Genomic DNA, 23,989 nt, shown 5'->3' on the forward strand with positions numbered 1-23,989 from the left:
CGCGGGTCCTGGCAGGGAGACACCCGCGACAGGACAGGGTCGTCGGCTGCCACGCGGGGCTCCTCTGGGAGGGGGAAGGTTAGAGATGGGGTGGCTTTAGGGGGAGGGTTTATCTCAGCATCCCTCGGCGTTTTCCCGCTCGGGGGAGGCGCTTTGGCAGGCGCTGCTCTCACCCCGGCCAGGACTCGGGGGCGGCGCGGCGGTGAGGGCTCCGCGGGGCCGCAGCAGCAGCAGCAGCGCCGGGCGGGTGTCGCCTCGCCATGGCCAAGCACCACCCGGACCTCATCTTCTGCCGCAAGCAGGCCGGCGTCGGTGGGTCCCGGGGGATGGGGGATGAGGATGGGGGGGGTCCCTTCCCCGCTTTTCTGGCCGCGGGGCGAGCGGGAGGCGCGCGCGCGTTACCGGCCGTCGGGCCCGCGCGCGGCCGTTAGGCCCGGCGGAGGCGGGGGAGGAGGAGGAGGAGGGGCAGCGCGCGCCACCCGCTCCTCCCTCCCTCTTTTGTGCTCCTTTTATTTTCCTTTATTTTCGGTGCCCCGCCGTGCGTTGTGGATCCAGCAGCACTTGGGAGCATCTTTCTGGCTGAGAGACAAAAGTTATCTTCCGGGTTATGCCTGTAATACGGATAACGGGATTTATCCTTGTCGCATCTGAGTCAGCATTTGGGTCAAGGTTCAAAGAACTCTTATACAAGATTAGAAGTTGAGGTATCCTTTCCTGGGTTTTGTCACTCCTTAGAAAAGCAAATTTAACGAGCAGCTTTCTGCAAGATCCGTAAACGCAAAGCATTCAGCTGCACTGCCTATAGGAAATCTCTTTTTAGAATAGTCAGTGCTTCCAACCCTCTGTCTAGGTTGAAAAGTCATGTCCTGACAAATCCCTTCTCTCTCAGACTTCAGACAAATCAATATTTAGTCTTTGTTGATGTGCACATCTAGTCTTTGAAACTCAATACTTATTACATTTATCCAAGTTCCTAACATCATTTTTGTGAGTGTCCCAGACAAATGACAAGACTTCTAAGGTACATTTAACTACCTTCATGTTCTAAAGCAAAGAAGGTATTTGGACTGCTTTAAACAAACACTTGGTTTTGGTTTCCCCCGCCCCCCCACTAAAAGCTGTGCCAAGACTCATGTACAACGTTTCCTTCAGTCAGACACACTGGCTGTGTTTGAAATGGAATGATGAATGTAGGTTTTCTTACTGCAGAGGGATGTCATTGTGCATTCATAGTGCATCTTGGGTTCTGCTAAATCTCTCCAGGAGGATATATATTGTTTATCATGAATGTGTGTATTTATGCTCAAACTATTTCTATAGTTTAACCTTTAATTTTTTTAAGGACTGCTCATTGCAGAAAATAATTATTTGACATTCAAGTTTGTACTTAGATTTTTCTCCTGCTTCAAATAATTTTTTCTTTTTCTTTTTTCCCAGCAATCGGAAGACTCTGTGAAAAATGTAAGTATAGCATCCACATTTAGTTGCTTGAGAACGTGGTGTTGTGGTTAGAGCATGCAGTTTGGGTTTGAAGGTTGGAATCTATTTTTGCTTTAACCCCAAACTTAATGTCACCCTTTGAAAAGGGAACAATTACTGTAATGTTGCAAGTGTAGCTCAAGGAATACTTAAAAAGTTGCAAGCTCAAACAGACTTTCGCACAAACGCAGTTCTAGCGTACCTGCTGCCAGCATTTCTAGTGGCTGAGGCTACAGTGACTGCTTCATTGGATCCTTGTAATCTGTAATACCAAAATATCCTCCTAAACATTTTAAAGCAGGGGGGAAAATACATTTTTGGGTTTTGGCTCCATCATACTGTGAGAAAGGTCTCCATTAGCATCTAGGAGAAGAAGAAATGGAGGGCAAATGTCAGAAGTTAGAACAGGAAAAACACCCATGGAATCAAATGCTTAACTGTGAAAGGGAAGAAAGACTATGATCTGTTGTTAGATCCTTGTGATCTGTCATTAGATCATGTAGGGGAACAGAACAAACGAGGTGAGTAGTTTGTGACTCAAAAATAGTGTGAGAATAAGTAAAGTGGGAGAAGGACAGTCTGAAGCAAGAAGATAATTTTCAAGAGCACCTGACAGTGAAACAGACTCCCATTGGTAGTAGCTGAGGGCTGTCACGCCAGAGATTTAAGAGCAGGTTAGGCAAGCTGTTTGTGGGGGTCAGGATTAGATACCTTGGGAACTGGTAATAGGATATGAAATCTTTCATCCATAGGTCAGTGTTTTGGTTAAGGTCCAGCTCAGCAGAAACTCTCACTGGCATCTGATGGCTCCTTGCCTGTATGATATCAGTACTTGAATTGCACTCAGTTCCTTGTGAGAGCATAAGAGCAGCTATTGTGAAATGGCTGCTTATGCCAGTTTGCCCTACCTTTGGCCTTGTCACAGATGAAGGATTAAAGGGACCATGAGTACAATCTCTTATCTCTTTGAGCATAGTAACTCCAGTCTTTTGTTGATGTGGCACTGTGGGAGAAGCTTACACTGCTGCTTCTGTGTAGGTAAGGACTCTAGTTCTGTCACTCTGGCTTTTTTTCTTTTGCAAATGAATGTCAGGAAAAGTTCTAGAGTAAAAGTAGTGGTACAATCTAAGCAAGTCTTGACTAATCACAAAGTAGTTACCCAAGTAATTTGGGGTTTCTTCTCTGACTGTGAATGAATGACTAAATTAAAAAAAAACCTCAAATATTGCAGGCCACAATCCTTGTTCCTCTCAAGTCTGTGTGCAATACAGAGCTGTGCCCTGTGCCTGCAAGGCACATTTCTGCAGTTCAGCTGTATTGTCTTTGAGTGTACAGGGAAGTTATTTGACCAGGAAGCTTTTCCTCTGACGTGGGGGTGGCAGAAAGGACGTTCTGTAACCAAAGGCTGTGCTGTGCTCGCAGGTGATGGCAAGTGTGTGATCTGTGACTCCTACGTGCGGCCCTGCACCCTGGTGCGCATCTGCGACGAGTGTAACTACGGCTCCTACCAGGGCCGATGTGTCATCTGCGGGGGGCCCGGAGTGTCTGATGCCTACTACTGCAAGGAGTGCACCATCCAGGAAAAAGATGTAAGTTGCCACCCCAGCTACACAGTAGTCATGCTTACCTTTAAGGGGCTTGGAGCTGCTGAAATTACTGCTGGGACAATTGGCACTCATTTGCAATATCTGAAACCTTTATTCCCCTGTTGATAGGTCTCTGTGTTTGCAAAGCATTTTGAGGTATTGCAACTCTCTTCATTCTAAGGATCTCCGACTGTTTTGCATACTCACAGTTCATTTCCTCTACACGCTGCTTGTTACCACTTCAGGCTGTTATCTTAGTACAGCTCCAGCCTAGGTTTCACCAGGGTCAGAAATGTTGCAGACACTGCAAGGCAGTGGTAGAAGCAGCTCCTCCCTAGAAGTCCATTATGAGCCACTGATTAAGAGCACATACGGTACTATAAAGCCTGTGGAAAACCTTTGTTTTCCTTTGAATAACAAGGTAAAGTTGGTCCTTAGTGTCCGGTGGCTTCACTGGTAATTGTGTTTTGCAAGTTGGATGCTTCTTGTATAATTTCAATGGGATACAATTTATATTTTCTTACTCTTTTCTGGAATTGTCTGCATTGTAGATATTTCTCTTTTGGCTAATGCCTTTTGGTGTTATGGTCCCTTTTGTCTATAGCCAGAGCTATCATCTTTTTACCATATTGTGCTGAAAGCCATTGCACATGGGAAATGAGGCAGCTGTTCACTCCTTATAAGGCTTTTGTTAATAACCCAACACAATGAGTGCAGGACGTGAACTGCAGCAAAGCATTAGAAAGACCTTACAGGAGAACAAGAACATGATGCTTACAGTTCTGCTATCCCAGAATATAGGCTTGGTAGCTGTGAGAGTGTCTGTTAAAAGTTGTTTGGTGCTTTGCAAATGTAATTTCCTACACACCTTAATGACTGTGAAGGAAGCGCTGAGAGAGTGGTTCAGAGTGGTTTACAGGAGTGCCCTCAGCTGAGTGAGTTGCTGCTTTAATTCTCTCTAGTGCCTGATTTCTCTAGAGGCCTGCAGCCAAATCCAGAATAGGAGCAGGTCCTCCTTTGAGTTTAGTCATTAGATCTAACAGGACCATAATCTTTCTTTGTATCTAAATATGGATATAAGTGCTTTGATGGGGGTGCTGCCTCCTACTTTATAAATGCTGTGAGAAACAGTAGTTTTGTTCACTTGCCTTTGGAATGAAGATGCCTGGCTTTACAAGTCATGAGTAAAATAGGCTTGGTTTTAGTTTTATCAATTCATAGGGATTTTCAACAAGTGTTTTTCATAACCTAAGATTACCTATATCTTATGTTTGGTTCAGGTGTGAAATAACCAGCTGCTCTGTCAGGAGGACTGTAAAAAACGTAGAGCTAGAGAAGAATAACAGGTCTGGGGTATTTTGACACCTGGGTGAATGCTGCTGTGAGTGAAAAAAGTTGCTCCATAGCAGAAAACTCAGGTGTTACATATTATTGCAGATGTGAAGTTGCAGATCTGAAACAGCAGATTTGACATGATTTGTTGCCCAATTGAAAAATGCTGGCACAAGTGTAGGGAGCCCAGAAGGAGCAAAACTAAGTGTGCTGCTGCCTATCACAATTATGGTATCTGGTGCTGATGTGAATAAGAAAACCAGATGGGCAGAACTCTGTACCTGAAGCTTTAACAGTCCAAGGCTTCAGCCACAGTACTTTGATCATCCTCAGAGAAAGACTGGAAAAGATAGTGAAGCAAGAAAGCAAATAAAATGGATGGCAGAGATGGAATGCAAATGAGCACAAAGCAAAGGACCTGGTTACTCTTGGTTCATTTATTCTGGTGGAGGAAGGAATGAAGTATTGTTTCAGCCCACTTTGATCTGTGGGTAAGGGCCTGAATCCCACCTTGTCACCCAGGACATCTGTGAGTTACAAATAGTAATCTTTTCTTGGAGAAAGGAGGGTGCTCATGAGCTATGTCCTTGGGAGGAGGTGGAAGAATGAACAGAGCCCTGCAATAAGGCTGTCAAGATTTGAACAGACTCCATGGATTGTGGGAGGCAAGTCTTGAAAGAGTCCTGCTACTGAGGTTCAAAATGAAATAAGGAGACAGTAGCTAGAAATGGGTCATGGCAGGTGTGTGAGGGAGGGATGATTTCTGTTCCCCACTTCTACTGTTATTCCTGTCATGCAGATCCTCCCCACCAGACTGCATCTCTCGCTTGGGAGCCAGGCAGCTTGGGTGCAGATTCTACAGCATCTGACATCTGCCCGGGGCTTTCTCAATCTAATACACTCAGGCTTGCACTTCAACCAAGGACACGTGTTCCTCTGCCTGCTGGGTCCCTCACAACTGCTGTGGCCAGCCATAATGCTTTGCCCTAAAGAATTATGCAGATGCTGGGCTCAGGTGACCCATGGGCAAATGTTCCCAGGTATACCAAGAGGGCGTTTCTGATTTGGTTTTGCAACCACACCTCTCAGAATGGTCTCCCCTACTCTCCTTGCTTTTTTTGAGGCTTTTTTCTCACCATCTACTGGAATTCAGGTGCAATAACTTAATCTATGTAGCTGCTGTGAGTATCTGACCCTACAGCCTCTGCAGTAATTGATCCAGGATTCAAGAAATCTGAGATTCAGTTATGCTGTCACTGCTGAGGGGTTCCTAAACACAAGAATGATTTGGTGACATCTAGGGCAGCAAGATTCTTCTTGGCTAAGCAGGGGAAGGGTTATTCCTCTGGACCCTAGAGGTCCTGCATATCCTGATTTAGAAAGAATTGAGTCTTGAGGCACAGCACATCCTTTTCATTAAATGGCTGATGTTGTATGAGCTGTTTTCCATTTTGGCCCTGAGGGAGACCATGTCCTACAGTAATGCTGAACTGACATCCATCCTCTTCTCTGTTCCACTGTCTTACTGATAACCAGCACTGGAGAGCAATTTGTCTGTACAGGTGTATGAAATGTGTTGAGGACAGGGCGAAGAGTGTGGGAACTGAGAACTTACTACAACTATGATGTTGTTCTGTGTTTGCCCATTTCCTAACCTGCATTTTCTTTTCTTACAGAGAGATGGTTGCCCCAAGATTGTCAACCTGGGCAGTTCCAAGACAGATCTTTTCTATGAAAGGAAAAAGTATGGCTTCAAGAAGAGGTGATCCTATTCATATGTAGCTACCTCCTGTTGGGTTGGCAAGAGGGTCTTGGAACATCTCTGGACTTTACTCTTACTGAAAACTGGTTGATTATTTTTTTCTAAAGCAATATAAATTCAGTAATATACTTAGGATTGGAGAAATAACAGACTGAGTGGGGACTGAAACCTGATGAGAACCAGTGATGAGGGAGGGCAAATGAAGATCACTGTCTCTTGCTTTTGCAGAAGCTCTGCTAGTAGTTGCCCCAGCTCTCTATACAAAGCAGAATGGGCAAGCACTTACACATAGAAGGAACCATGTAAAAATGGAAAGTGCTGTTTTTAGTGTGGAGAAACACCTTGAGGTTGTTCTTACTGGGCCTCCTCTCAATTGTTTGAAATTGCCCCATCCATCGGTGTTGAAGAACAAAACACCAATCTGCTCCCCTCCTCCCTTCCTCCAGTATATTTCCATGCTGCCTTGTTTTGTAGGGAATCTGCTCATGGTTGGTACCTTCCCAGGGAGCACAGCTGTTCCATGTTTTCTTTGACAGATAAATCCAAGGCCATTTCTTGTAACCATTTCTGTAGGATGCATACCAATAAAGCTTTTTCTTTTGGGTTTTTATTTTTGGTACAACAAGGATTTCTATTTGGTTCATTCTGTGCCTAGCCTCTCTGGAGCTTTCTGGGGACATGGAGGATTAGCCCAGCTAGCACTTCACAATGGGTTATCTGGTCTCTGACAGTGTCTGCTTATGGCCACGTGACCTTGCCGCAAGGAGCTTCAGGGATCGGCTGTTGCTTTTGTCTGCCTGTGATCCCAGCCACTGATCATTTTGTCCTGTAGCATGAGGATCGCTGAGCTTGTAACCCTTATCCTGGCTAATACGACTGTGGATGTTGTTTCACCATGCAAACATCCAATCCCTTTCTAAAACCTACTAAGCTATTTGACTCGCTATCCTGTTCTTGTGAATAAGTTAAAGCCTTCCCTGCTGTAACGGGAAACCAACTATTGTGTTCTGGGCTATTGGCCGTGTGCGTGCTGGAAACCAGAGGCTGCTTGTTTGTCAAATACCAGTAGAGGCTAAAAGCAGTCTGTTGGCTCAGCAAAGATCTGGGAACAGGCGCCTTTGTGCAGAGGCGGAACTGAGTTCCCCATGGGTGTGTACTCCTCAGATGGTTAGATCAGGGTCCTGGCTCAGTGTGCCCTGCAGTCCTTTAAGCACTTGTAGTCTGAGCAGAGCGTGTACTACACTAACACAGTTGTCTTTGTCCAGTTTTGGGGTGCAGAGCCCCAAAACCTTTTTTTTTTTTGGTGCCCCTTCCAGGATTTCAGCTATTCGCTTGAGGCTAGTAATAATTCCTCTAACTACTCCTTGGCTTAAATACCTCTTGTACCTGCTCCAACCATTTGGATAAAAGCACACAAGTTGTGATTAACCTCCCCTCAAAAGTAATTTTTTCCTGCTGCAGCTGGCTCTAGCTGCCACTGGCCCTACAGCTATCTCAGCTGCTCCTCCCTCTCCTGCCCCCAGCTATTAATTCTGTCAGGTTTCTCTTCCCATTTTTTTTCAGTTCAGAGTATCAGTATGTCTTTTTCCTTACACAGCTTCTGATGGATGCAATTTGCCAAGATGTTCAGAGCAATCTAGCTCATTGGTTACAGCAAATCTATTCCCCCAAAGTAGTTCTATAGGAATAGGCAACTGCCTCTGCAGACCAAAAAGTCCATGTCAGACCTGTTATTGGCCATTTTAAATTCTGTGTTTCTTTAAAAGCAGGCCATGACATGCAGATTTGTTGTACCTGGAACTTTATCACTTCAACCAGAATTTATCACTTACCCTCAGTCAGGCCGCCCAGATTATCTCACTAGGAATGCAGAAGGTTTGTACGCATTTTTTTTTTTTCTTTCCCAGAAATCTGGAAAATGACAAAGTTTTTCAGTAAAGGTAGAGAGAAATGAAGAAAGGAATTATTTTTTGTCTCAGAACCATTACACCCTGGTGAGCTAATTTTAGAGCACCCCTTGTTCCTAATCATTTAGCGGGATCAGCCAGGCAGAGCTTGCTGTAGAGGTAGACGTGTCCCCATCCCTTCCCCCATCCCCAAAAACAGCTGAACATACTCACTTTCTTGGCACTCCTGATGCCCTCACGCTGACTGCTGGATATATTGGTCTGTATTCTGAGAGTTAAGCTGCCATTTCTAGTTGTTCTGAGTCACTGGGCAGGTGGAGAGAGGGAGGGACAGGCTTTTTCCCCTTTGCCTTGTTTGCTCAGACAGCTCTGGGGAGCATGCCAAATGCTGCTGGTGTTCAGATCAGTTCAGTGCCACTGCCTTTCTGGTACTTTCAGAGCATAGATGGGACATTGCCCTGAAGCTGCTAATTCAGACAAGGGTAATGGACACATTTGTGTAGCCAGAAAAACATGACCTTGCTTGCTTGGTAATGATTTCTGTGCACCAGTAGATAATACCTAGGCAGGGCCTGTAGAAAAGTGCATTATTTTTCACCTAAATAGATCTTAAAGTACTTGTCCAGGAGAACGAGATTGCCTTGCAGTACTGGAGACCAGGGCACGTGCTAAAAGGACGAGCTTCCCCACAGGGAGAAAATGAGACAAGACACGTCCTGCTGCTGTGTGCAGGCCAAGCTTTGGAAGGACTTCATCCATCCATGGAGTTTTATGCAGCCAGATTTGGGGTCTCCCTGGCTGCCAGCTGCAAAGTATTTGTGTGGCAACAGCAGGGAAGGGTGGGAGAGACGGGGACAGCTTTGTCAACGTGGCAGCTGAGCCCCGTGGTGCTGTCTTCAAATTCTAATGAGTGGAGCTAAATGTATCTTCCTGCCATTACTTTTCTAGGTAGTGTTATTTTTTTCTTGTTTTATTAAAATGTTGCATAACAAGAAAAAAAAACTCCTCCTTCAATTTTAAATATTTACATTGAAGGAGAGAATGTAGGACCTCTTGGCCTATTAAGAAATTGGCCTCTGTTGCCAGTACTAACAAGGCATTGCTGTGTTCTGAAATGTAGGTGTTCCCTGTTACACACCCCTTCCGACCAACTGCCAGCCACAACTACAGCTGAGCTCAGCAAATAGCTCTGTAACATATATCCACTTCCTTGAACCACCTAAACCTTGTCTTGACAAAGCCCCTGAGCCCCAAGCATTACTTCTCCTTCTCTTTAAAAAGAGACAAAACAAAAAGGTAGGTGGAGGTTTGGGAGCTGCATGGACAAAATCTCACTTCTGAAACCTTATCTGCACAGAAGCTGTTATTTTCTCATTACAGACATCAGCTGGAGATGTTTGCCTTATTCAATAGCAGGAAAGAATTTTTCATTTCCTTGGGGTTGTCATGTGAATTGAATGTACAGAAGAATCAGGGTATGGCGATATTAATTATGTCCAATTATAACCTGACTCCCCTTCCATGGCATTAAATAACCCAACCAAACGAGCTCTGTCCCAGTGGCTTGGCAATTGTTCCCCTCCCCATGCACACGTGACACAGGAGCTTTGCTTTGACTTAATAGCCAAATGGTTGAGAATGCAGGAGCAGATACTGTGAAAGAATTCCTCTGCCTGCATGTGTACAAGGGCGACGCCATAATTAAAGGAGCACGGTCAAGGCACAGGTATTTTAAAGAGCCCTAATATGTGACACCCTCTTACTAACACCTTATTAAAACAATAATAGAATTTTAGAAATGTAATTGCCTTTTTTTGCTTAATGATGCTAAAAATAGCTCAGTTGTTTTAATTTCCTGATCTCTGGCTGACAATATGATTTTTGCTTCCAGCCAAGCAAGGGAATAATTGGGGAAAAAAAAAAAAAAGGTGTTCTTTTGTAACTAAATTCCTTTTAAAATAGGAGTGACGAAAATAAGGCTGCTCATAATAGCTCTCATAAGTCTTGCTCTTTTCTTTCCCCTTTCCCTGCAGAAAAAAAAACAACTTCAAAAGTTATTGGGGTTTTTTTCTGTAATCAGTGGGAAAATGAGTAAGGCTGGCTGCTGTGGCTGGGAAGGAACATTAGTGGATTTCTTAACACACGGTGTTGGCTGGCCTCAAAAGAAATGCTCTTCTGTGGCAAAGGCAGTACCGAGGTAAAGTGTTCCTGAATGAGAGGAGGACAAACCAAACCCAGAAGAAGGCTGAGGGCTACTGTGGAAATGGGGCGAGAGATGAACTTTGTATTTTTGCACTTGGGAGATGGTTGCCAGGCCAGCTACCCCTGCTGCAACAGGGACTGTTGTAATGCTTGTGTCAGCACTGAGGAAAATGCAGGACACGTGGCTGGGAGAGCCTGAAAACACTGTTCTTGCTGTCCCTTCTACTAGTTTGGAGCATTACTTGGGTCAAAAGTTACTTTAAGTGCGGACAGCAAGCAGCCTTTGCAAGTGTTGTGTGTGAAAGGTGGTGTGACTTTGGACTGTAACATACACGGCCTGGGGATGCCGGTAGGTATTTTCTTCATTTTCCTGGAACTAGTTATGGGTCTGCTTTGAAATAAAGGGTGCGGATCCGTTTGTGTGCTGGCCGAGAGTGCCTTCAGCTTGCCAGTGGGTGGTGCAGCTCAGCGTTTGGCGGTGGAGGTGCCGCCATCGGCCCATAGCCCCAGGGATGGCCGTCACCGTGGTTGTCCTTCCCCAGGGCAGCCTGTGACCCCGAGCCCTGCCCGAACCCGCGAACACCCCGCGGTGCGGGGGAAGCACCCGGGACGGGGGCAGGCCCCGGCCGCCCCGGTGACTACATCTCCCGGCAGCGCCCACCGCGCACACCCCCTTCGGCTCACTGGCTGAGGCAGCGCTCCAATCCGAAGGCGCCGCCGGGCCTGGCCAGCCAATGGGAAGGCTGTTGCTAACACGCCGCAGTTATTTTTAGCACGGCCGGCGCTCGCGCACCTTGCGGGGCTCTCGTCTCCGCCGCGGCGGGGCCGGCCCTGCTCTGTTGGAGGCGGAGGGACACAGGCGTGCGGAGACAAAATAGTCCGGGAGGCGGGAGCGCGTGCAGGGGGCGGGGTCTCTGTCTCCGTCTCGGGGCCGCGGAGGTGGCCGTGCCGCTCCTGTCCTCCCCGCGGTGATACAAGCACTCTCGGTTTGGCCTTGCCCCGTTGTTCCCCAGGGAGATGCGCTTGCAGCCCCCGGGCTCCCCGGCCGCATCGAGGACCGGGAATCCCGAGGGTTTTGCAACGATGGAGGGAGCCAGGATTGCCCGTGGGCACGTCTCCCCGAGCTCCTCCACTGTAGCGGAGCGGGGAGGCTCCACGACGGGGATATTCGCAGACGTGCTTGGGGTGTGCAGAGAATTGTCCCTTCGGGAGTCCCGGGGCTGGCCTTGCTACTGAGCTGCAGCTTGACCGTACCCATGGTGCGCGGGGGCGGGGACCACACCGGCCGGTCCCGTCTCTCCCCCCTCCGTTCGATTCCACCCTCATCCTCCCCGTCGCCTCAGGCTAAGCCGCTTGGGAAAATCCTCAGGTCAATCCCCGCTAGTGCCGCGACCCCTTCCCTCCTTCCCTTCTTCCCTTGAGCTCTGATCCGGGATACTCCCGGTGCCCAGGGGGGAGCAGATGTGGCTCCGCCGGACCGCCCCCCCCCCCCCCCCCCGCCCCGGTCCATTCCGCGGCGTTGCGGACGGCAACGGGAGGGGGAAGTAGTTCCGGCCCGCCCCCCGCGGCCGCATCACGCGGGGCGGGAACGGATCCGTGCGCAGAGAGGTTGCTAAGGGTGAAAGTTTGCCGTGAGTTGGCTCACTCGGGGCCAGGGCGCGGGCGGCTCTGGGGGCACAGCAGCGGCATCCTCACCACAGCACCGGGCCCGCCCCGCGCCGTCGGGTACAAGGGAGGGAGGGGACGGACGAGACGGGGCAGAGCAGAGACCAGACCCGCCAGCAGCGCCTTCGGCCCCCGCGACAGCCGCCAACAGCCGCCGGCCCTGGATCCGAGAACGAAGTAAGTGGGGCCGGGGCTGCTTTCCTCCCCCACACCCCTTCTTGGGCTGGGACCCCTCCAGCGCGCGTCCTCTTTGTGAGCTCGGTCTGAGGGGGCTCATCGTCCCCCTCCCCACCAGGGACAGCGATCTGCCCGTCCGCGGAGTCACTGTGCGGCTATGGTCCCCAGGGGATTAATGGGGCTTCAAGGGAGAAGAATGGAAGTGAAAGTCACGGGGTTGGGGACGCTTTGCAGTGCCCCAGTTCACCATTTTGTTCTCCACAGCCTAGGTTGGGGGGGGGGAGGGGGTGGGGGGGGGGAGGGGGGTGGGGGGGGCGGGAGCGGGATGCGGCTCAGCCCCAGCCCTAGCAGCCCCAAAAAAGGCAGGCTGGGCCCGAGGGCGGTGGTGGGCGCCCTGGGCTCCCGGGAAAGGGGGATGTCGCCGGGGTGTTCCCTTTCGTGCACGACGAGCTCCGAGGGGGAGAAGCCCCGCGACAACAAAGGCGCTGTCGGGGCTGGGCTGGGCTGCCCCCCCCTCTTCCCCCCCCCCCCCCCCCAATTTCTCCCGGACACCCCGATCTGAGATACCCTGCTGGGTGTGCGGGGCCAGGAGCTCGCCCTTGTTGACGTATCCCCATGCATCCGAGTCGCTCTGTTGGGAACCTTGTTTGCGACCTCGCCTGCCCCACTGGGGCGAAGGGGACAAGCAGGGGGGGCGGGGGAGAGGGACAGAAGGTTACTGGGCTTCTGGCCTCCCGGACTCCGTCCCGCAGCCGTGGGGGGGGAAACAGCTGCGGGGTGGGGACGCACCCGCCCATCCCTGCCGGGAGGGAGGGGAAGGGAAGGGGAGAAGGGGGCGGCTGCCCGGCGGTCCTGGGCCGCGGGGCGTGTTCCCGGCCGTGGGCAGCGCCGGGAAGGGCGGGCGGGCCGTAGCGCGCATGTGCTCTGGAAAATTTTGTGCCCTGCCCCGCCGGGGGACGCACCGGGCCGGGCGCGGGGCGCGCCGGGAGTCGCAGTCCGGGAAGAAGTAGGTCGCGGGGCGGGGAGCGGGGGCGAGGACTACAGCTCCCGGCGTGCCGGGGCCGCCCGGGCACCGGGGATGGCCGCGCTACCGGGGATGGAGGGGCGGGGGGCTTGCCCCCGCGGGGCCGTTCGGCTGGCGGGGAGGAGTCTCTCCGCCGCCCTTGGCGGGGTGCTGGGAAGGGGGCTCTCGTTCCAGACGGGTGTGTCCGGCTGTGGGACCGCAGGCCGCCGTGATAGCCGTCTGTTTAAGTCCCGAGGCGGCGGCTAGCCTGTTCGTAGGGCCGGGCCTCCTTCGGGAGGTCGAAGGGGGGATGCCCGCAAGGTCAGCCACCGTGTTGGTGTAGCCTGGAGGAGAGGGAATCGTTCCCGTGTTCGCTCTTCTCTGTTGTAAGTGGTGGTCTGGCCTCTCCCCTTCAGGATACCGACAAACAGGGAGTCTGAGGGGGCTCTTGCCTTCCCTCCGCAGAGCAGAGAAACAGCTCTTTGTTCCCTACCAGCACCTCGCTTTACAGTAGGCCTTTAGTTTGAAAATGCTGGCCTTTATGGAAGATTGCTCAGAATATCTCTTACAATTGATATTCAGTAGTTTCTTCTCTCAGAGCCATACTGCTTCAGCTGGATTTTGGTGGGTTTGGGTGTTCTTAAATTTTTTTTAAATTATTTTATCACATTTCAGTGCAGTAGAAAGAGATTGAGGGGATCCTACTGGAGCTCATCCTGCCATGTCAACAACCTGAGAAGCCAGTGACTTTTTTCAGCAGGTATCAGTTGTATGCCTCTACCTTGGCAGCTGTTGGTGTTATTAGGCTAATTAACTCACCTTTTTCATAACCAAGTTAAAGAGTATTCTTTTTTTAGGAAAACTGGATAAAAGAAAAAAGGAGATGATGTATAATTTTACCTCCTTACAGCTTTCTACAAAAAGTTGCTGAGGAACTGGGGTCCTCAATGTATATTGAGACATTTGTATAGCAGATAGGTTGGTAACGAATTTTGGCCACCATTCCTTTCCCGGTCTTTAATATCTGATCTCTTAATAGATTTTGGATCTAGATTAGAATTTATCACAAGATAAAAGACTTACAAACTGGCTGTTCTCTTCCTGCTTAACTTGCTGGGATCCCAAGGTATCCTCTCTTTTGAACATCTCAAGCCAAAGAAGTTAGAGAGCTCCATGTAATCCTCCCTTGAGGTAGCATAGTCTATACAAGTTCTTGTTAGGATTTAGGTGTGCTCTTTAGGGATTTGTTTCGTACTTAATTTTTGTGGAAGAGGCTTTGTCTTTGTGCCCAGACTTTTGCCTTCTGAAAATGGCTTCTTCTTAACTGTTCTTAGAAAAACTGTGGTTGCTTATTTCTTCAGGGTTCATATGTTCTTACTTGGATTTGGTCAGGTTGCAGTGACCTACCAAAGTTTGTTACATTACAGTAATTCCTTAAAGCTGGTTTTAAAGGCAAGGCTTCTTTTCCACTCCCTTGTTCCTGTGTGTTTTTATGTTGCTGAGTCAAACACAAAGGGGCTTCTTTCCAGAACTGGCCTCCTTGTTGAGAGATCAGAAGTGTGAGATCTGTTTCTGGTTACCATCTTCCTAAAGCTAAGCCTCTGTGAATGTGGAGTAGTACAGAAAAACCATAGAATCTGCATCTCTTTTTTGCAGTAAAGCTTTAAAATATTTGAGGGCTTCTTCAAAATGATTTGATCCTTCCTGTTGACTAAACTAGACCAAGCAAACAAGTCTGGTCAGTTTTTTAACTCCTGCTGACTTAGGCCAGCATGGATACCTGGTTGTGCTGCTGGGATTTTTGAGGGGAATGCTAACTATGTATGTTTGTACTTCATCCCCACCCCCAAATAATTGTCACACATCATAAATATTGGCTTGAGTGCTGTACAAGAATATCCCTAAAGCCCATTTTAGGAAGACAGTTGAACAAAGTGTGTCTCTTTGAGCAAGGTGAGGGCAGCTGAAGACAGAGCAGCCTCTGACTAAACTACCAATTAAAAACTGGATATTCTTCTTTCCCCTGGAGAGGTGTGGAGGCTACTGGAAGTGTGCTTCCTCTTAAAATATCTGTGAGATTCATTTTCCTTGGATGAGTGACAAAGTGTAGTGCTGACATACTTAGATTTGGGTTTTTTGTACCCAGACAAACATTGTTTGCAAATCTGTGTATAATGGGAGAGTTGAGTGTTGTGGTTTTGCATTGTGCTTTTGTGGGTTCTCTCCATTTCAGAGACTTCCTCACAAGGCAGAGAGAGAGAGGAGGGAGGATTACTTCAATCTTTGGCAAGCAATCTCAGTTTTTATTAAGCAGGTATCTGATCCTGGCAGAGCTCGTCTTCCCTCTGTGCAGGGACAAGCGATGTGAACTGTATTGGACAGGCTGTTGGCATGTTTGTGTTTTGTGACCCTATGCACATTTACTGTCCCACTCTCCCTGCTCAGCAGACTTGAACTGAGATTTTATGCTTGTAGCTAGGCAGAATCTCAACTGGGTACACTTAATAAGATATGTGCCTGCTAGTCAAGGGGATAGTAAACATGGGCTGGCAGCTGGTGCCCCGGCACCCTCCCTCACTCCTTCTTGTCCCTTCTGCGCTTGTGCCAGCAGGACGTGGCACCTGGCACAACCACCCGGCCTCCTGGAGGAGAGGCTGGCCCTGCTGTCCTGAATGCAAGCAGGTCTCTGCACAAAGCTGCTGAGCGAGTCACGAGGCTGTTCAGGTGCTGCATTTGTGCTCTAGAAAGGCTGGTGCAGGTGAGCTGTGTTGGAAGCTGCTGAGTGCCAGGGCAGGAGAGGTGTGTTAGATGCTGCTGACAGAGCAGACAGCCGGGTTACAGGAGCAGTGCTTGGCAGCGAGGTGAGTGTGATGTACGTACTTGTGTGCGGGTAGTGGTTACACCCTTATTTCTTCTGAAAGAGGAGCAGGGAGAGTTCTCCCTATCAACATCCCTCTGTTTTGAGGATCAGTAGATTTGTGGTGACTCTACTAGAGAGCATTGCTTCGTGTTAGTATTTGTGCAAACTGCTAATTCTGCTTTGTTCATGAAAAGGCACAGTTATTTATCTCAACGGGGAGAGTTGTTGTGTTCTCTAGTCTTCATCCATCCTTTTCTCTCTTTCCCTAGGTCTCTTTGGAGTCAAAACTTGTCTATGTTTCTGTCATTTTGTCACTTTTAATACACTGCCCTGACTTGCTTGCTGGGAAGAGAGTATGCATCTGGAGATCAAAGTTGCTCTTAACTTCATCATCTCATACTTGTACAACAAGCTTCCTCGGAGGCGGGCAGACCTGTTTGGTGAGGAGCTAGAGCGCCTGCTGAAGAAGAAGTATGAGGGTCACTGGTACCCAGAGAAACCTCTGAAGGGATCTGGCTATCGCTGTGTTCATATAGGGGAGACAGTGGATCCAGTGGTGGAGCTGGCAGCCAAGCGGAGCGGGCTGGCTGTGGAGGATGTGCGTGCCAATGTGCCAGAAGAGCTGAGTGTCTGGATTGATCCTTTTGAGGTTTCCTACCAGATCGGTGAGAAGGGCTCTGTTAAGGTTCTCTACCTAGATGACAATGAGGGCTGCAGTGCCACAGAGCTGGACAAAGAAATCAAGAGCAGCTTCAACCCCGACGCCCAGGTATTTGTCCCTATTGGCAGCCAGGACAACTCGCTGTCCAACTCACCATCCCCCTCCTTTGGCCAGTCACCCAGCCCCACCTTCATCCCTCGCTCTGCTCAACCCATCACGTTCACCACTGCTACCTTTGCTGCCACCAAGTTCGGCTCGACCAAGATGAAGAAGGGTGGAGGAGCCGGAGGAGGGGGCGGTGGAGCAGGGGCTGTGCAGCAGCCAAGAATGGTCAGGTCTCCCACCACCAACCTGCTGAAGCACAAGGGCCTCTCCCTGTCTATGCACTCTCTGAACTTCGTCGGGAGTGCTGGGAGCCAAGCCCCACAGTCACAGCTCTCCCCCAATGCCAAGGAGTTCGTTTACAGTGGCGCCTCGCCGGGAGCCAGCAGTCTCTTCTTCGATGGTGTTGCCAGTGAGAGCCAGGCCAGCAGCATCCCACCAGCATCACAGTTCAATGCCAGCACAGGTGGTACCTTTGATATGGCTCAGGTCTTCAGTGGCAGCACCAATAGCCTCTTTTTGGAGAAGTCTCCCTTCGTGGAAGGACTCAGCTACAACCTGAATGCCATGCAGTATCCTAGCCAGTCGTTCCAGCCCGTCGTCCTGGCCAACTGAATATAATGGAAGGAGAGTATTTTGGGGCAGGGAGGGAGGGGGGAAAACAAGAACAAAACAAACAAACAAGAGGGAGAGAAAAGAAAAATAGAAATATACAGAAAATATTAAAACCTTATAAATATAGGTTCTTGGGAAAAGAGAGAGCTCAGTGTTGTTGCGCTGTGCTGGTAACGCTCCTGAAGCACTGAATTGTTTTTTAACTCAGTACCTGTGCTTTTTTCCTACTCACTTTTTTACTCCTTTAAATGAGTCTTGGGCTTTTTTTTGGTTTGTGTGCCCTCTTCCCCCACTCCAGCCCAGGACTGGTTCAACTGTAGGTCACAATGTTCCTGATTCCTGGCACCACCTCCTGCCCCACACTGGACAACACAGGGTCCTTCTACCTGGGTGTAGGGATGTCATCTTCATAGCACTGTGCTGGAGGAGGGACAAGAAGAGCATGAGTCAGTGTTGGTGGGGACACACACAGTCTTGTGTGCTAGCCAGAATGGGTGGGTGAGCTTGCTTTTTCTGTGTATACAGAGAACGTCGCCTGTGCCCATGGGTGCAGACCATTGTGCTGTTGTGGCTCCAGCCCAAGCTGGCATCAGCTGTTCTGTGTGCTGAAAAGCACTAACTCTTCTCCTTGACTATCTCACATCACAGTCAGGGCAGAGCATTACTGTGAAATGGCTTCTTCCTGCTTCCTTCCTCATCTGCGCTTCCAGTTGTGGCTACAGGGGGTCAGTGCTTTGAGCTTAGTGGCTCTGGTTACTGGACCTTTCTGTACCTGAGCAAGAGGGCTTTTTTATGCTCTCTCCGGGCTGCCCAGTCAGTCTGGATGACAGCCCCTCTGGTGTAGAAACACCACCTGCCTCTCTCTGTGGCTTGGGGGAGGTGGAACTGAACCAGCTGGACCCCGCTTGGATCCTTCCCCCACTTCCCAGGTGTTCCCCCCAGCAGCAGGGGCCAGCATCCACTTGGGGTGGCCTCTGAGGTCAGAGTTCTCATTATCTGCTGTAAATTCATCTTCTTGTCTCAAAGAGGAAATTTCTTCCTTTTTAGTTAGTGAGGCAGCACAACTTTTCAAGAAGATAGGGTGATGTTGTTGAAGCTGCTGTCTTGAGTGGTAGCATAAGGGTTTGTGCTTTCAGCCAGGTATGCACCTGACTAAATCCCTTCCCTTGCCTTTCTGGAGAAGCATGAGGAGGTGGCTGATCCAGTGAGAAAAGGAAGCACCTATCATAAATTCCTCATTCCAGCCAGATCATATCAGCGTGGACAGCAGCAAGCTCAGGACAGAGCTGGGATGGGCTCTCCAAAGGGAAGTGGTCATCTCAGCCTGTGAGTGTATGGTGCCTCTTCACAGCAGGGATGGGATATAGGACTCTGCACCTTTCTCCAAGATGATGTGTGGCAGTCAGGCAGTAGCGGCTGTTCAGCTTGATCCCTTCTGTGTTGAGGACTCCAAAACCCACCTTCACAGAAAGCCAAAGGAGGACTGCTTCATGCCCAGAAAGGATGGAGGCTTTTTAGGTGGGAAGGGAGGTTTCCTTGCAGGCTGCTGTGTGAGCATGGAAATGTGCAAAGAGGAGAGAGATGGAGAAGATGAAACTCCAGTCTTTGAAGTTCTCAGTTTAAATGAAAAATAAGCTTTTGCTGCTTCCCAAACTTGAGGTTTGGTTTTCTTTTAATGATGCTTCTTGGAGCACAGTCTGAAATCCACTCCTCCTGCACTTGTGGAACCAATGTGCTCTTTCAAGAAATCTCTGTTTCAGGTGAGATGAGCTTGACCATGTGCTTTTCCTGCTCCCTTCCCTGAGATGGAGGCACTCCAGCCCTTTTGTAGTTGTGTTGCCACTGAGCATTTGCAGAAGGTAATGGGCTGTCCCAGGTAGACTGTCTCTGCCCAGAGCTCTTCAAGGAGAGTTTCCAGTGTACCCTTCCCCTTGATGGGTGATGGTGCGCACGGTCCTGACCTTGTGCCCAGCATGGGTTCCCAAGCAGGCTACTTGCTATGACCAATGCAGCAGGTGGGTGAGGAGAGCAGAGCTCAGCCAGTTCCCCCAAAGCTGGTGCCCACAACCTCAACCCTGCAGGTTTCCAGACTAGGACAAGTTGATGAGGAGCAGCCCAGCTATTGTTTCCTTTTTTTTCTTTCCTTTGAACCCACTGCTTTTAACAGATGCTACCACTGCCATGGAGTCCTCCCCAACAGGCGCTGGTGGGAGCCACCCCACATGCTGCACTGGACTCTGAGGGGTGTTCAGACCCTGATGGCAGGACCTGGTCCAGTTGCCCCCCATTGTCCCCACATCTGGCAGAGCCACCTGCGAGACGCTGCCTTGAGATGGTGTGCTCTCCTCCAGCACAGGGAGGGAGGGAAGAAGTGGGGATGTCCCCTGTCCACTTGCTTATGTGTGTGTGAAGCTTTGATGCTGCTTTGCTCTGCCACACGTATTATACCTGCTTTAAAAATAGTGGTGTGAGTGGAAGGAGGAAAAGAAGAGGGACCAACCTCTTTGCATCTTAAAAGGAAAAAAGTGTGCTTCAGAAATGTTCCTCCAGCATCAGGCAGCAATGGAAACTAATGGCCTTTTCAGGTCTTTTCTAGTCTTGGATGTAGGCGTTCAGCTTCAATTTTATTTTTTAAAAACCTGCACTAATTTACCTGGTTTCTTAGGAAGAGAAGAGAGAAGATTTTTTTTTTTAACTTTTATTTTTTATGGGTTTATGTTCTTTTTGTTGATGTCCATTTGTATTGAATAATTTGCTACATTTGTAAAATGTAAGAGGTATATATAATATATGTATATTTCTAACGTAAAAAATGTAATTTTTTTCTTTTCAAGATTTTTTCTTAAAAAAGAGGAGAGAAAAAATATTTTTTCAGGAAAAAACTTTAAAAAAAAAAAGAAGTGGTGAAGATTCCTTTCTCCCCACTCAACCTCCCTTTCCTCCCGCCCCTCTCCAAGGAGTGAATCGACAGTTGCCTTGTGGGATAGGAGTGAAAGCGGACAGAAGTCTGTATGTCTCCGAGTGGAGGGTTTCTGCGTGTGCTCTGCTTGGGTTTTTTTTGGAGAAGGGAACTACTGAGAGGGAGAACCAGGGGGTTGCTGTCTTTTTCTTTTTTTTTTTTTTTTCCTTTTTTTTTTTTTCTTTAGCGAAGGAGGAATACAATCAGAGTTTTGTATTCAGAATGTTGTGCAATATTTTGGAACGGGATATTGGTGTGTCTAGAGATTTAGTTAAAAACAAACAAAAAACCCCACAAAAAGGTTGATCAAATCTGTACAGTTTCTATTGTTCCAGATTTTTTTAAGTTTGTATTAAAAGCATGATATAATAACTGTTTGTCGTGTGATGTGTGCTCAGTGAAGAGAGAACACCTTGGACGTGCCTCGTTTTGGGTAAGGAGGGATACTGCTGCTTTTGGATGTAGTGGTGCTCAGTGTCAGCCTTGCAGGCAAGGTCCTGGTTTCACAGCATTAGGAATAGCTCAGTGATGCCCAGGATTGTGCAACAGGGCCAGGACAGCTGTCTCAGTGACCTCTCCTGCTGCCAAGAATAGCAGTACATAGGAAAAAGTGGCGATGTGCCTGGCCATCCCTGGTCCTGCCATGATTCAGCTCTCTGGAGTTGGGGGAGGAGAGCTGGCTCTCCTCTCTGGGGGAGAGGAGGGAGCCTTTGGTGTGAGGTGCTTTGGGAGCCTTCAGTCAAGCAGCAGAGTTCCTAAAATACCCAAATTCTGCGGCAGCTCACTAGGACCATCACCTCTGAGGCCAGGTTAGGAGCTCTCTGGTGTCACTCATGGGGTAGATGAAGCTCCCCATGGCAGTGCTTCCTGCAGAGAGGTGCTGATTTTGGGTTGATTTTTTTTTTTCCCCCCTCTGCACAAACCAGTTTGTGTTTATTCTGACATGGCTGGGGTACTTGCTAAGCAAAGGGAGCATCAAGGTACATATGCAGGCTCTGTCCTCCCTGTTGTGAACGTTCATCCAAGGTGACTTCCCATAGTAGGGTGGGCTTGAGGCTGGATGTGAGAACATGCAGTAATGATAGTGGTCTGATTTTGTCTTTCTTTGTAAGCTCTCACTGCTCAGTTTCAATCAGAATTTCTGTACAAGAGAGCTTCTCCTTTTTAGCAAAAGGAGATGAGATGGCTGAGGGAGGTGCTGAAATGCCTGTCATGCCCCACGTGTGCTGCTGGCTGTGTGACCCAGCTTCTGTAGCCCCACCATGCTCCTGCTAACTCCTGCTTGAGAGGTGCCTCAAGTTCCTCATGCTGCCTCCTTAAAGAGCTGTTGAAGGGAGCTGCTCTGAATGTCCTTGAGGAAACCAGACAAGGAACTGGAGCTGACTCCCACTGGCATTCCCCATGCCTCCTCAGCCCCTCTAGCCTAAATTTCTTCCTGGGAGAGCTCGCAGTGCCCTTGGTTTTGCGAGCCCCAGGAGCTGGGCTGTTGCTCATGCCTACTGTGTGCCGCGTGACTGTCACACTGCACTAGGCGACAAAACTATTTTTTCCCCTTTGTGTCTCAAACCCCTTGTAATCATTTATCTAAAGCATGCACAATGCTTGCCCTTAGACATGTTTTTGGAAATGGAAAATCGAGGGTGACTGTGCCTTCCTGATCCTTGCCCTGCATTTGCTCAGCTGTGACGCAGGGAGGCATGGAGCCTTTCCCTTTTTGGGCACAGGTAGGGCCTGGAGTTGGTTTACAGATGATAGCTGCGCAGCCTGAGCAGGGATTAGGGAAGAGGTTTAGTATAGCCTTGTTCCTCCTGAGGTATTTGTCACTGTGCTGTCACAGGGAGCAGGAGGCATGTAGGGAGCTGAACCCCATATAGTGCAGTGTGCAGGGATGTGCCTTCCATCAGCCTTCAGAGGGGGGCTGCTGGAGCCCCGTGTTGGGCCAGTGCGGGGTAGTGCCTGGGTGTGGGAGTGTTTGCCAGATAATTGGACAGTGACCGAGTCAGTCCTCGAGCAGCTTGCTCCAGCAAGGCATGGCAACAAGATGGGACTTGTCTCCTGAAACCTCCGACGCAAGGGGCGTGGGGGTATTGTTTAGACACTCGTCATAGGGGACTCCATTATTAAGAAGGAAACTTGCAACTTGAGTCACCAAGAAGGCGGGCTTCTGCCTGAAAGGAAGAGACAGCTCAGGTAGAAAATGCCACACTTCAGCCTAGGGCTTTTCAGTCTGTGACAGCAACAGCAGCAGTATCTGACTTGAATTAGGCTGCTGGTGAGTAGGAAGGGGCTGGTGCCCAGAGGAAAGCCTTAGACAAGCATGAAAGCCATTCTCTGGACTGTGTTTAAAATACAGGTTCAGCAAAATAGCTTGAGTTTAGTTCAACAGGAGAGGATCTCCTGCTACCCCAGAGCCTCCTGGAGACTTGGGATTATTGGGATTGAATAACACATGGCATGGGCGCTGCCAACAGCGGGTGCCTCCCCGTGTCCCAGTGCTTGCTGACGTGCCAGGACCGAGAGGTGGAAAAACACCACTAGTGGGGGGGCCAGGACCCGCTGAGTCCTTGGCATCCCTGAGGAGTTTTCCTGCCAATGCCACCTGCTCCATGCTCACATGGCTGCAGCCGCAGCACTGCCCATGGCCCCAGCGGGTGTGAGGGGCAAGGTTGACGCCACGGTTGCAAAGGGCTAGACAGGTCTTTCCACCCCACGTGTGTCCTCCACCGGAGCACAGGCACCAGCCCAGCTGCAGGCTGTGGCCAAGGTTAGCCACCTCCAAAACCTTGCGTTTTTTCCTTTAGTTTTTGTGGCAGGGCTCCAAGTCAAACACAACCGGGAGCATGTTACCCCCAGCCTTGCAGAGCTGTTCTTCCAGTGTCCCTCCACTGCTGCCTGTGTTGTCATCTCCAGAAACTTGATATTTTTATAAAGCTGGTGAAGAATGAACCTTTCACCCTCCATCCCTAAGACGCTTCAGTAAAGGATAAGCCCCATCTGGCACACATCGTGCTTTTAAGTTGTACTGGTTAGTGAAGGGCACATTTTGTGTGTGGCCATTGCCAGTAGCGAAAGTGACTCCAGCATGGTACATGCATATGTCAGGAAGGAATGTGTTCTTTTTTCTTCTCTAAGAAGCCCTCAGAAGGCACAGGAACAAGGTAGGAAAAGAGTGTGAGGATTAAATTTTGCCTATTTGCCTTGAGAAGGGGCAGGGAATGGTACAGGTGAAAGTGTGGGAAGAGGGAGCTTTCTCCCTCTTCACCGAATGCTGAGAAGGCAAGAGTAGTCCCCATGTTATTCTGCAGCTGCTGGGTCCTAGTTGGTGGGGGGGCATTTGTGCTTATTTTTGTTGGCCTCACACTGCTGGCACAATTTGACTGCTGAAGGAAGCAGATCCTCAGGAGGGAATGTGTCCCTCCCACTTGGCAGGGTGTTTCCACCAAGGACAAATTTTCCTTCAAGTGAATCAGCCAGAAACTGCTTGCAGAAGGTGCAGCTGGGGCTTTCATCAGACAAAAATGAACCTGAAATGACCCATGCAAGGTGTAGGGAGAGCAATGGGTGATGTTGCTGCAGCAGGACATGCTTCTTTCACAGGCCTCACATGCAGAGCTCAGCAAATTCATGAAAGGGCCAAGTCCAGCTTCCCTCAGCAACAGGCATTCTTGCATTTCCTGAA

At 49.4% G+C, this 23,989-nt stretch overlaps 2 protein-coding genes and 1 long non-coding RNA gene across 14 annotated transcripts; 2 read left to right on the top strand and 1 right to left on the bottom strand.

Moving 5' to 3' along the window:
* The first annotated feature begins 87 nt into the window (after window positions 1-87).
* PHF5A (PHD finger protein 5A) lies at window positions 88-6,769 on the top strand. Of its 2 annotated transcripts, none has more exons than XM_053978836.1 (4): window positions 88-312; window positions 1,438-1,461; window positions 2,902-3,068; window positions 6,074-6,769. In XM_053978836.1, the coding sequence occupies exons 1-4, from the start codon at window positions 261-263 to the stop codon at window positions 6,161-6,163; spliced, it is 333 nt and encodes a 110-aa protein (XP_053834811.1). In that variant the 5' UTR covers window positions 88-260; the 3' UTR covers window positions 6,164-6,769. The 2 variants fall into 2 exon arrangements, with proteins under 2 accessions (XP_053834811.1, XP_053834810.1); XM_053978835.1 differs by lacking the exon at window positions 88-312 and adding an exon at window positions 334-613.
* LOC128808051 (uncharacterized) lies at window positions 535-9,791 on the bottom strand. 4 transcript variants are annotated; one of them, XR_008437348.1, is made up of 5 exons: window positions 8,280-9,791; window positions 7,992-8,070; window positions 1,682-1,842; window positions 1,388-1,450; window positions 535-611 (listed from the first exon to the last, which is right to left on the bottom strand). It is a non-coding gene; the product is annotated as an uncharacterized LOC128808051 (long non-coding RNA). The 4 variants fall into 4 exon arrangements; XR_008437350.1 differs by adding an exon at window positions 2,191-2,294 and having other exon boundaries at window positions 1,682-1,741; window positions 7,992-9,791; XR_008437349.1 differs by adding an exon at window positions 2,191-2,294 and having other exon boundaries at window positions 7,992-9,791.
* TOB2 (transducer of ERBB2, 2) lies at window positions 9,778-20,687 on the top strand. Of its 8 annotated transcripts, XM_053978834.1 has the most exons (5): window positions 11,807-12,110; window positions 13,789-13,873; window positions 15,725-15,974; window positions 16,243-16,413; window positions 16,510-20,687. In XM_053978834.1, exons 4-5 carry the CDS (start codon window positions 16,329-16,331, stop codon window positions 17,349-17,351), a joined length of 927 nt encoding a protein of 308 aa, XP_053834809.1. In that variant the 5' UTR covers window positions 11,807-12,110; window positions 13,789-13,873; window positions 15,725-15,974; window positions 16,243-16,328; the 3' UTR covers window positions 17,352-20,687. The 8 variants fall into 8 exon arrangements, with proteins under 8 accessions (XP_053834808.1, XP_053834809.1, XP_053834803.1 ...); XM_053978828.1 differs by having other exon boundaries at window positions 11,809-12,110; window positions 15,722-15,974; window positions 16,243-20,687; XM_053978827.1 differs by having other exon boundaries at window positions 11,809-12,110; window positions 16,243-20,687.
* Window positions 20,688-23,989: the final 3,302 nt, after the last annotated feature.

Source organism: Vidua macroura, chromosome 5 (genome assembly GCF_024509145.1).
Source record: "Vidua macroura isolate BioBank_ID:100142 chromosome 5, ASM2450914v1, whole genome shotgun sequence".
NCBI classification, from domain to species: Eukaryota; Metazoa; Chordata; class Aves; order Passeriformes; family Viduidae; genus Vidua; species Vidua macroura.